The 12,658-nt window shown below is 46.3% G+C and overlaps 1 protein-coding gene across 2 annotated transcripts in view; it reads left to right on the plus strand.

Annotated features, from left to right (window-relative positions):
- Positions 1–12,658, plus strand: part of LOC137327487 (neural cell adhesion molecule 2-like) — a 1,142,796-nt gene that overhangs the window by 789,183 nt on the left and 340,955 nt on the right. For both annotated transcript variants that reach the window (XM_067993365.1, XM_067993366.1), the window contains exons 3-4: positions 7,781–7,987; positions 12,462–12,605. In XM_067993365.1, coding sequence (XP_067849466.1) covers positions 7,781–7,987; positions 12,462–12,605 — 351 coding nt within the window. The remainder of the gene's footprint in view (positions 1–7,780; positions 7,988–12,461; positions 12,606–12,658) is intronic.

Genomic DNA, 12,658 nt, shown 5'->3' on the forward strand with positions numbered 1-12,658 from the left:
GAGATGAACAAAATAGGAATTTAGGAGCAAAAAAGGGAAGCTGGAAGTTGTTCATGCATTGGATAATAGAGCTGTGGAATTCATTATCGGGAAAGCCCAAGGGATTAAAGGGACAGTGGCAGCGTGGATACACAATTGGCTGCGAGAAACAGAGAGCAGTGGTGAATGGTGGTTTTTCAGACTGGAGGTCCCAGGGGTCAGTGTTACCACCACTGCTCTTTTTGATATGTATTAATGACCTGGACTTGAGTATAGAGGGTATAATTTCAAAGTTTGCAAATGACACGAAACTCAGAAACATAGTGAACAATGTGGAGGATAATAACAGACTTCAGGAGGACAAAGTCAGACTGGTGAAATGGGCAGACACATGGCAGAGAAGTGTGAAGTGAGACATTTTGGTAGGAAGAATGGGAAGAGGCAATCTGAACTAAATGGTACAATTTTAAAGTGGGTGCAGGAACAGAGAGACCTGGGGGTGCACATACTCAAATCTTTGAAGGTGGCAGGACAAGTTGAGAAGGCTGTTAAAAAAGCATACGGGATCCTGGGCTTTATTAATAGAGGCATAGAGTACAAAAGCAAGGAAAAAAACGGAGGGACCACCCGGCATCAAAGAACTAGGCACCTGACACGACAAAGACAAAGGTAAAGGCAAACCAAGCCCAGTCATCGCTGCAAAGTCCTCCTCACTAACATCTGGGGACTTGTGCCAAAATTGAGAGAGCTGTCCCGCAGACTAGTCAAGCAACAGCCTAACATAGTCATACTCACAGAATCATACCTTTCAGCCAACGCCCCAGACTCCACCATCACCATCCCTGGGTATGTCCTGTCCCACCGGCAGGACAGACCCACCAGAGGTGGCGGTACAGTGATATACAGTCAGGAGGGAGTGGCCCTGGGAGTCCTCAACATTTATTTCGAACCCCATGAAATATCATGGGATCAGGTCAAACATGGGCAAGGAAACCTCCTGCTGATTACCACCTACCATCCTCCCTCAGCTGATGAATCAGGCCTCCTCCATGTTGAACACCACTTGGAGGAAGCACCGAGGGTAGCAAGGGCACAGAATGTACTCTGGGTGGGAGACTTCAATGTCCATCTCCAAGAGTGGCTCGGCAGCACCACTACTGACCGAGCTGGCCAAGTCCTGAAGGACGTAGCTGCCAGACTGGGCCTGTGGCAGGTGGTGAGAGAACCAACACGAGGGAAGAACCTACTTTGACCTCGTCCTCAGCAATCTACCTATCGCAGATGCATCTGTCCATGACAGTATTGGTAGGAGTGACCACCGCACAGTCCTCGTGGAGATGAAATCCCGTCTTTGCACTGAGCCCACCATCCAACGTGTTGTGTGGCACTATCACCGTGCTAAATGGGATAGATTCAGAACAGATCTAGCAGCTCAAAACTGGGCATCCATGAGGTGCTGTGGGTCGTCAGCAGCAGCAGAATTGTATTCCAGCACAATCTGTAACCTCATGGCCCAGCATATTCCTCACTCTACCATTACCAACAAGCCAGGGGATCAACCCTGGTTCAATGAGGAGTGTAGAAGAGCATGCCAGGAGCAGCACCAGTCGTACCTAAAAATGAGGTGCCAACATGGTGAAGCTACAACACAGAACTACATGCATGCTAAACAGCGGAAGCAACATGCTATAGACAGAGCTAAGCGATTCCACAACCAACGGATCAGATCAAAGCTCTGGAGTCCTGCCACATCCAGTAGTGAATGGTGATGGACAATTAAACAACTAATGGGAGGAGGAGGCTCCATGAACATCCCCATCCTCAATGATGGCAGAACCCAGCACGTGAGTGCAAAAGGCAAGGCTGAAGCATTTTCAACCATCTTCAGCCAGAAGGGCCGAGTGGATGATCCATCTCGGCATCATCCCGAGATCCCCACCATCACAGAAGCCAGTCTTCAGCCAATTCAATTCACTCCACATGATATCAAGAAACGGCTGAGTGCACTGGATACATCAAAGGCTATGGGCCCTGACAACATCCCAGCTGTAGTGCTGAAGTCTTGTGCTCCAGAACTAGCTGCACCTCTAGCCAAACTGTTCCGGTAGAGCTACAACACTGGCATCTACCCGACAATGTGGAAAATTGCCCAGGTACGTCCTGTCCACAAAAAGCAGGACAAATCCAATCCGGCCAATTACTGCCCCATCAGTCCACTCTCAATCATCAGCAAAGTGATGGAAGGTGTCGTCGACAGTGCTATCAAGCGGCACTGACTCACCAATAACCTGCTCACCGATGCTCAGTTTGGGTTCCGCCAGGACCACTCCGCTCCAGACCTCATTACAGCCTTGGTCCAAACATGGACAAAAGAGCTGAATTCCAGAGGTGAGGTGAGAGTGACTGCCCTTGACATCAAGGCTGCTTTTGACCGAGTGAGGCATCAAGGAGCCCTAGTAAAATTGAAGTCAATGGGAATCAGGGGAAAAACTCTCCAATGGCTGGAGTCATAACTAGCACAAAGGAAGATGGTAGTGGTTGTTGGAGGACAATCGTCTCAGCCTCAAGACATTGCTGCAGGAGTTCCTCAGGGCAGTGTCCTAGGCCCAACCATCTTCAGCTGCTTCATCAATGAGCTTCACTGCATCATAAGGTCAGAAGTAAGGATGTTCGCTGATGATTGCACAGCATCCAGTTCCATTCGCAACCCCTCAAATAATGAAGCAGTCCGAGTCTGCATGCAGCAAGACCTGGACAACATCCAGGCTTGGGCTGATAAGTGGCAAGTGACATTCGTGCCAGATAAGTGCCAGGCAATGACCACCTCCAAAATTAGAAAGTCTAACCAGCTCCCCTTGACAGTCAACGGCATTACCGTCGCCGAATCCCCCACCATCAACCTCCTGGGGGTCACCATTGACCAGAAACTTAACTGGACCAGCCACATAAATACTGTGGCTACAAGAGCAGGTCAGAGGCTGGGTATTCTGCAGCGAGTGACTCACCTCCTGACTCCCCAAAGCCTCTCCACCATCTACAAGGCACAAGTCAGGAGTGTGATGGAATACTCTCCACTTGCCTGGATGAGTGCAGCTCCAACAACACTCAAGAAGCTCGACACCATCCAGGACAAAGCAGCCTGCTTGATTGGCACCCCATCCACCACCCTAAACATTCACTCCCTTCACCACCGGCACACAGTGGCTGCAGTGTGTACCCCATCTACAAGATGCACTGCAGCAACACGCCAAGGCTTCTTCGACAGCACCTCCCAAACCCGCGACCTCTACCACCTAGAAGGACAAGGGCAGCAGGCACATGGGAACAACAGCATCTGCACGTTCCCCTCCAAGTCACACACCATCCCGACTTGGAAATATATCGCTGTTCCTTCATCGTCGCTGGGTCAAAATCCTGGAACTCCCTTCCTAACAGCACTGTGGGAGAACCTTCACCACACGGACTGCAGCGGTTCAAGAAGGCGGCTCACCACCACCTTCTCAAGGGCAATTAGGGACAGGCAATAAATGCCGGCCTCGCCAGCGACGCCCACATCCCATGAATGAATTGAAAGGAAGTTATGCTAAACCTTTATAAAACATTGGTTAGGCTCCCTGGAGTATTGTGTTCAATTCTGGGCACCACAGTTTAGGAAGGATGTCAAGGCCTTAGAGGGTGCAGAGGAGATTTACTCGAATGATGCCAGGGATGGTCATTACCTCATTGCTGTTTGTGGACCTTGCTGTGCTTCCACATTTCAAACATCACAACAGTGACTGCACTTCAAAAGTACTTCATTGGCTGTAAAGTGCTTTGGGATGTCCTGAGGTGGTGAAAGGCGCTATATAAATGCAAGTCTTTCTTTTCTTTCCTTCCCTATGACATAAAAATGTCTTAAGAGACCGATAGAAATTATAGGGGTTAAATTGGTTAATCCCCTAAAACAGGCCTGGGATCGCGGTGCGCGATTAACCCACACCCGGTCGTTGAGATGCAGCAGCGCGTAACGTTCGTGCTGTCTGCAGTTTTACATGATCGCTGCGAGCAGCCAGTCCTGGCTGTGCCGTTGAGTGGCTGCTCACCAGCAGGGGGGGCCCAGATATTGCGAGTGGCTCGCACCACTTAAAGGCAGCCTGCACCTCTTAAAGGGGAGGTACACTGTGGCTTCAGGAAGTGGTGGAAGTCAATGGTGAATGAATCTGTGCTGCAGTATCGTGAAGCACGGTGATGATGGGAACTCTGGAATTTTAATGAGCAACAACTTAGCTGCTCAAAGTTTGTGGGACTCTTATATCTTCAAAATATAAGATAGGGGTTTGATCGGGGTCTGAACGGAGATCAGAAGTTGCACACGTAAAATGCAGATTCAGATCCAGTCCCTATGTTTACAAACTGTTGAATTCTTTCAAAACATTGAATAAAGGTTGCTCAAAACTACATCCCACGTCCACTAAACGGCACTCCAGACCCCACCAATCTGCTGATCTGAGTTTGTACCAGGCCTGCGAGAGAGTGTGCACCAAGGTTCTCTACTGATGCACTGGAGGCCTTGGTACAAGAGGTGGACAGAAGGAGGGACATCCTATATCCGCAGGAGGGCAAGATGTCCTCCAGATATATGCTCCCGAGGCAGTAGGGGACGAGGTCAATGCCAGGAGCATAGCACCACCAACATGGATGCAGTGCAGGAAGAAGTTCAATGATTTGACACGAGTGGTCAAGGTGAGTGAGTTCAACTGTCAAGAGGCATCTCCTACCAACTGTAGCATTAGCCGCATCCACTCCTCCATGCACTAAACCCCCCCATCGCCCACCTACCAACAAACTCTTTCAATCAGTGCTCAACTCTTCCCATCGGATGCTTCCTCTCACCCTCACACATTGCCATTGTTGCAAGCCGCACACCCACAACTCACAGGTCACACATACACTGGCAGCTATTCAACCATGACAGCCACATCAACCAAACATCTTGCAGGTAAGTCACTGACACACGTCCCGCTTTCTTGCAGGAGAAGGTGGCGCATTACAGGAGGCAGCAATTGACAGTGGCTCCATGGAACATGAACTTGCTGTCCTCTATCAAGATGACAGCACTCCTGTCCCACTCCTGCCACTCTGCCAGTGCCCTTGCTGTTGCCTGTCAGCTAGCCAGCCCACTCCCTTTACTGTATTGAAACTTTATTATAGGAAGATAAGAACAGGAGTAGGCCATTTAGCCCCTCAAGCCTGTTCCGCCATTCAATGAGTTCATGGCTGATCTGTGACCTAACTCCATATACCCGCATTAGCTCCATATCCCTTGATACCTTTGGTTAACAAAAATCTATCAATCTCAGATTTAAAATTAACAATTGAGCTAGCATTAACTGTCATTTGCGGAAAAGAGTTCAAAACTTCCACCACCCTTTGCGTGTCGAAGCGTTTCCTAACTTCATTCCTGCAAGTCCTGGCCATAATTTTTAGGTTATGTCCCCTCATCATAGAACTCAAGTATAGGAGACCTCCAAAAGCAGGTACAAATACACCAGGAGCCAGAAGCAATAATCCAGCAACTAACCTGTAACTCCTGTATGATCCCTTTAAATAGCGCAGGTGGCGGGGGGTCCTCCATGCTTTTAAGATCTGTTCAGCTGTGCGATGTTAAGACAGTGCGTTGGTTGGAACGTTGATTGCAAAATCGCGTCTGTCCCTTTAAATCAGCGTTTCACACTGTTCTGTCACATAATCTTCCTACTCTACATGCTGCCGGTGTTCGTTAAGTGCATGTGCGCAAACGCCTTTACCAAGATGGCGTCCTGCGCACATCGGACAGCATTTCCGGTGCTTAGGAGTCCGCATAGCGCCTACACAACGGGTGCTACGCGGCCCAATTTAGCCCCTTATAACTTTTTGTCTGTTGGAAGATCACACATCAAACAAATTAATATCACAGTGTGTTTACACTTGTTAGAATCCAACCTAGAGAAACACCTGACTGATTAGTGTTCACACTAGTGAGTATTTGGGCGACAGCAGCAAATTATGCACATTGAAAAATATTCCCCGCCGTGTTGCTTTTGAGCTGTAAACATGGTTGACTTAGGAGGCCTTCCAGATACACAGAGAGGCAATGTATGCTCCTTATGTGGTAGATTCCTAAACTCGACTGAGCCATCAGTGGGAAGGGCTGACCAGAGTATAAATGCCACCTCCTGCCAACTTCAGGATGAGACCTCAGCTGAGGCTAAGGTCAAGTTTTGAGTGCGACTGTTTGCTTTTCTACTGATGAAAATCCTTTGAAAACCATAATCCATCCATGCTTTTAAAAGATATTCAACTGCAAGAATGGAGAGGTGTAGAAACCCGAAAAATGTCGCTCCTTGGTTCGTGCTGACCGTGTGTTGTTATCTGGTCACATGATCGCCATTTACCAATCGGATCCCGAGAATCAATGTCACACAAAAAAAGCACAAGGTAGCTATTTTGGATTTAGCCCCCGCTGCGTATCTGTGCAATGGAACCATAACCGAACACCTGTCTTTGGAAAAGAGGAGAAAACCGTCAAAAAGATTTAAAATCAAAGTTTATATCTCAACTTCAATAGGTGATAAATGGAGGGATCTTGATTAAAAATTGGAGCAAAAACATTCGGGAGTACTTAGCTATTGCTTTGCAAATGTCCACAGCCTGTGATGTCGATTAATCCGAGGGCTGGTCTCTTGCTTTGCATTGCTGGGGGCAGGAAGACCAACTCGAGAGAGAGGTGGGATTATCTGCGCCTGATGCATTAGTGAGGTCAGGCTTAGAAACTGTAGGTTTGATCATCAGGCTGTCAAAGAGAGATTGATCCAAAACATAAATCATCCAAATGTTGTTGAAAAGTGTATGAACAGAGTAATGATTTGGTGTCAGGTTGACCTTTGACTTTCGACTATCAGTTGTCACTTGAATTGGGGGAGAATTTCTCCAGTCACTGCATGTGGTGACATTGCAAATGCATTCATGATGATTTTGTCTTTTTCGACATTTCTAACAAAATCCTCTTTTTGTAGAGGAAATGATCACAATTACACAGTGACCAGATGGATCTTTACCCCAATTATGTTTCAGTATATTTAATCATTTCTATTTGAAATTTTGTGAACATTAAGTCAACAGGTGTCTGAGATTTAAACGACACCTTTAACACCTACTGCCAGCATCAAGCACTACTGGATCTTGTACAGTACAGATTTAGATGCCGAGTGAAGCCATTCCTGCTCTACCCTGGCAAAGGACCATCACTGTAATCTCAGAGGAGTTTAGAGTGCCAAGTGCTCCAAATAAGGGGACCGTTCTGTACTGTGGATTCCTTTTTTTATTAATTTATTCTTGGGATGCAGATACACTGATGGGGGAGTATTTGTTGCTCACTTCTTGTTGTCCTGAGGGCATGAAGAGTCAACTGCACATCATGGGATTGGAGTCACAAGTAGGCCTGACTGGGTAGGGATGGACAGCAGTGAACCAATTGGGTTTTAGCAACAATCCAGCAGGTTGACTGAATTCGGTTTCATAACTTGGTGGGAGTTGACCTCACGACCTCCGGGTTGCTAGTCCAGTACTATAGCCATCGGGCTACCGTGCCCAGTAGAAAGTAGGCTAAGACAGCCCAAGTCCATTTTACTTTAGTCCCTTACAACTTTCACCAATATAGGAGACTATCATCCTTTCGGGGTAAGTTGGATTTGAACTCTCGATCGCAGAGTGAAGGAACTCACTAGGCCTTCCGGTTTATTCATGTACAATACACTGATTTTCTTCTTATTTTCTCCTCCAGCTATTGGGGAGCCTGCCAGCATAGAATGGTACAGTCCTGATGGAGAAAAGGTCATCTCCAACGAACGGGTTGTAGTACAGACAGAGGGGATACGATCGCGGCTGACTATCTATAATGCCAACGTGGAGGATGCTGGGATCTACAAGTGTCAGGTGTCAGACGTCAATGGAAAGACGCAGGAAGCTACGATTCTGGTGGAAATTTACAGTAAGTATACCTTGCGCTATCGATGCAATTACTTCATCAATCACACGCCATCGGATGCTTAAAAAAAATTCTGGTGCTTGTTTCAGCTGCACGAATATTAAAATTGGGACAAAAGAAATTATAGAGCCAAAAATCATTCCCGTCGAGGCGTTGATAATTTAAATGTAAGCAGGTTTGTTCTTGCTCTGATGTACTGACATAAGTAGCCAAGCTGTTGGAAAATGTGCCCTGCAGCAGGAACACTCATCACCCAACGTCCCATGGGTCAGTTTGGCTCACGTTGGTATCTCTGTCCCCTCTGGTTCCGACAGTTTGGGGCTCAAACCCCACACCTGGATTTGAGAATGTTTATTACAAGCGGGATACCGAGATAGATTATTTTGACTGCAATCCAGCAATTTTTTTGATAGAATCTTTATAGAACCAGGGTGACAAAGAGAGCTATTTGCACCATGGTGTGACTGTGGGTATGTGTCACGACCGATATCAACAGTCAAGGCACTCCATTCAATGGCTACATGATTACACCCTCACTGAAAGACTAACAGGGCTTTAACACTCCAAATGTAACATTGGTGTGTAGCACCAGTGCTAAAATTAGTCTCAATTTGCCGTCCCGATGTAAAACTGCCATTTCAGATCAGCTGCCCAATGGCAATTGAAACCAATGGAATTGAAAATCGGGTGGTCTCGATAATGGCCGTCCGATGCACGACTCCAGTTTTACCCCAGGACGGCAAGTTGGAAACCTATCCCCATAATGTCGATGTCGCTTAAATCTGGAATCAAAGCACAACAAGTTATGTTAAACTTATATGCAACCTTGGTTAGACCACACTTAGTGTGCACAGTTCTGGTCTCCATATTACAAAAAGGATATGGAGGCACTGGAGAAGATGCAAAAAAAGATTGACAAGGATGATACCGGAACTGAGAGGTTATATCCGGAAAGGCTGAACAGGCTGGGGCTCTTTTCTCTGGAAAAGAGACGACCCCAAAGGGGTGACCTGTTAGAGGTCTTTAAAATGATATTGTAGACATGGGGAAGATGTTTCCACTCGTGGGTGAGTCCAAGACTAGGGGGTCATAAATATAGGATAGTCACTAATAAATCCAATAGGGAATTCAGGAGAAACTTTTATACCCAGGGAGTGGTTAGAATGTGGAAGATAGATGCATTTAAGGGGAAGCTAGATAACTGCATGAGGGAGAAAGGAATAGAAGGGTATGTTGATAGGGGTAGGTGAAGTAGGGAGGAGGAGGCTCGCGTGGAGCATAAACACCGGCACAGACCAGTTGGGCCGAATGGCCAGTAAGTTCAATGTAATTCTATGTAAAAACCTGACACTACAGTGAGGAGGACTAAGCCTCCCTAGAGGACTGAGTCTCAATCCATTTAATTCCAGAGTCAATTTGAGATTGGGTCTTAACTTTGCAATTTTATTATGGAAGTTTAGCCTTCGCTCCAAATCGGTGATGTAATCACATCAAGGTAATGGGATTTATTCCTTAAGACGCTCCTTAAAACTTACAACTTTGACCAAACTTACAACTTAGTCAACAGTCTTAATATCCCCTTCTTTGGCTCGGGGTCAAATTTTGTCTGGTTACGCTCCTGTGAAGCGACTTAGGATGTTTTACCGTGTTAAAAGCGCCATCATATAAATGTTTAAGTTTTTGTTGCAGTGGATTACTGGGAAATGCATCAGCTTTATCGATATAATTAAAAGTTTATGTGTGATGCGACTGTGGAGTAAGGTGTCTGGGGAGCTCAAATTTCATATTCACTAAAAGGTAAAAAAAAACACTTCTTTCCTATCTCTCAAAAAATTACTGTTCACCATCAAAGGAGCCGATCGCATCCCTGAAAAGAAAAAAAATCTCCAAACCCTTCGATCTCACCCAAAGCAATAGCTGGAATGCTGCAACTTGCCTGAGTGGCCTAGGCTAGAGAAGGAGGAAAGAATCAGCCTGGATCCTGTCTTTTGATTGCTGTGAAAATGGGTGTGTGACTGGATTTCAAATGGAAAGAAGATTAGGTTCCTCTGTGATACCTACACTGTGGAATAGCCTACCAACCCTCATTGGCCTCGACTTTAACTCCCCTCCTCCCCGCATGGCCGGAAATCAGGCGGGATGGTTAAAATGGAGTGGGGGTATTTACCCATTCCTTTCTCGTCCCGATTGGGCTCTGATGATGTCATCGGGGCCCGATCTGCGATTTTGACCTGGGGCCTTGACAGCTTCCCCACCGGGCCAAACCTGCCGGGAACAGCAACCAGGGCCCAGAAGAAGCCCAGCAAAGATAAGTTTTAAACATTTTCTTTGGTTCCTTGTGGAGCAGGAGTGCTCCTCTGGGCCCCAAAAGAAAGCCTTCGGCCTCCTCAGCCCCAGACTTTCCTCCCCAGTCTCCGTACGGTGATTCTCCTGCCGAGCCCCACTGCTCCACTTACCTTATGCCGGGGACCGTTCCCCTGGCCAGTCAGAAGCTTCCCACCGACTTCTCGGACAATTTGGGTGGGGAGGTCGGCAAGCGGCATGTTAATGAGGCCCGGCTGCTAAAAATCAACTGAGTACCCCTGCTATTGCTCCAGGATGGGCACACCACTCACTGGGCCGCATCCCCGCCCCGGAGTTAAAATCGAGCCTATTGTTTTAAGCTCTTGCATGAAGGAAGGTCACTTGTCCAAAGGGGGAACATAAGAGGATGAAAGGAGAAAACTGTGAATGATAGATAGATATATAGATAGATAGAAAGAGAAATGGGGAGGATAGAGATAGATAGAGAGATGGGGAGAGAGATGGGGAGAGATGGGGAGAGAGATAGAGAGAGATGGGGAGAGAGATAGAGAGAGATGGGGAGAGAAATAGAGAGAGATGGGGAGATAGATAGAGAGAGATGGGGAGATAGAAAGAGAGAGATGGGGAGAAGGATAGAGAGAGATAGGGAGATAGATAGAGAGAGATGGGGAGATAGAAAGAGAGAGATGGGGAGAAGGATAGAGAGAGATAGGGAGATAGATAGAGAGAGATGGGGAGATAGAAAGAGAGAGATGGGGAGAAGGATAGAGAGAGATAGGGAGATAGATAGAGAGAGATGGGGAGAGAGATAGAGAGAGATGGGGAGATAGATAGAGAGAGATGGGGAGAGAGATAGAGAGAGATGGGGAGATAGAAAGAGAGAGATGGGGAGAAGGATAGAGAGAGATAGGGAGATAGATAGATAGATAGAGATGGGGAGAAGGCGAGAGAGAGATATAGGGAGATAGATAGATAGAGATGGGGAGAGAGATAGGTAGATAGGTAGATCGATAAATAGATAAATGGAGGGATGGAGAGATAGAGGGATGGATGTGTGCAGCACACTAGTAATATACCATAAATACTATGCTGTAGGACTCTGGAACATAAGTGCCTTTCAAGCTGATATTTGACTTTACATTAAAGATAAAAGGTGTGTTGAAGTGCGCTGGGACTTGTCTGAAATGGTATTTTACCCGAATGAGCAATAACTGCAGACACAAATAGATGAAGCCCAGAAAGACAGGAGGAAGGGTTAAACTGACACTCCTGAGTATTGTACCAGCTTTGTGAGCGGGCGGAGCATGTATTTGAAATAATCACTTTTATTGTCCAACTGATAATGGAAGTTCCAGAAATAACCACACACTTCATGATTTAAATGATAATTTGCTAATTATATGCGGCTTTTCATCATTCTAATCACTGTAATCTGCCGCTACAAGCTAACATTTGTTGCAGTTTCTGTGCACAGGTGAAGCAGCCCTTTATAAGCACACAGACATGTATTTTTATTACAGAATTAAAAGGGAAAGATAATGCTTTGAGTAAGTGCGTCACCGATAGATGCTTAAAGGGGAAGGTAGCTTCCTAGGTAAGCACTATCACTGACAGGCAGGTAAAGGGGATGGTAACTCTCTCTGTGTAACCGCCATCACCAAATGCCAGTTAAAGTGAAAGGAAACTATGGAAAAGTGACATCACTGAGCGCCAGTTAAAGGAAAAGGAGACTCCACAGGTAAGGTCCATCACTGAGATCCAGCTAAAAGTGAGAGTATTTTTGTGGGTCACTGTCTATAGCAATAGACTGTATTACTCTGAGAGTAAGAACTGTGTCACTATCTATCTGTGGCACTACTCACTCTGAGAGTAAGTTATGTCGGAGAGTAAATCTATAGGTTAAGTATTAAGTATTGTTATAGGTTAAGTATGAGTCGTTTTGCTATATTAAATGCACTTTATAAATGCAAGTTGTTGTTGTTATTGCATATTGAGTGCCTCAAAGTGAACTGGTTTCATTAAAGACCAATTAACATGAGTCTTGTGTCTTTGTGTCAGTGCTGTTACTGTGGGGGTCAAAGTACTGCCAGGCAATGGGTGAGCATTTTCCAACAGAGAGGAGGGGAGTCAGAATAATTCTTCTTACTATGTTTTATCCTTGCTATGTTCACAGAAAAGCTGACATTTAAAGATATCAGATCTCCCCAGGAGTTCAGAGAGGGCGAGGATGCTGAGGTGATCTGTGATGTGAGCAGCTCTCCTGCTCCTATGGTAACCTGGCTGCACAATAATCGAGATATCGTCATTGAAGCAAGTGGTGAGTACCAGCTGTCGAAATCCCAATTGGGCAAACTCTTGTCAAAGGCTTCA

This window comes from Heptranchias perlo, chromosome 11, assembly GCF_035084215.1.
Source record: "Heptranchias perlo isolate sHepPer1 chromosome 11, sHepPer1.hap1, whole genome shotgun sequence".
NCBI lineage: Eukaryota > Metazoa > Chordata > Chondrichthyes > Hexanchiformes > Hexanchidae > Heptranchias > Heptranchias perlo.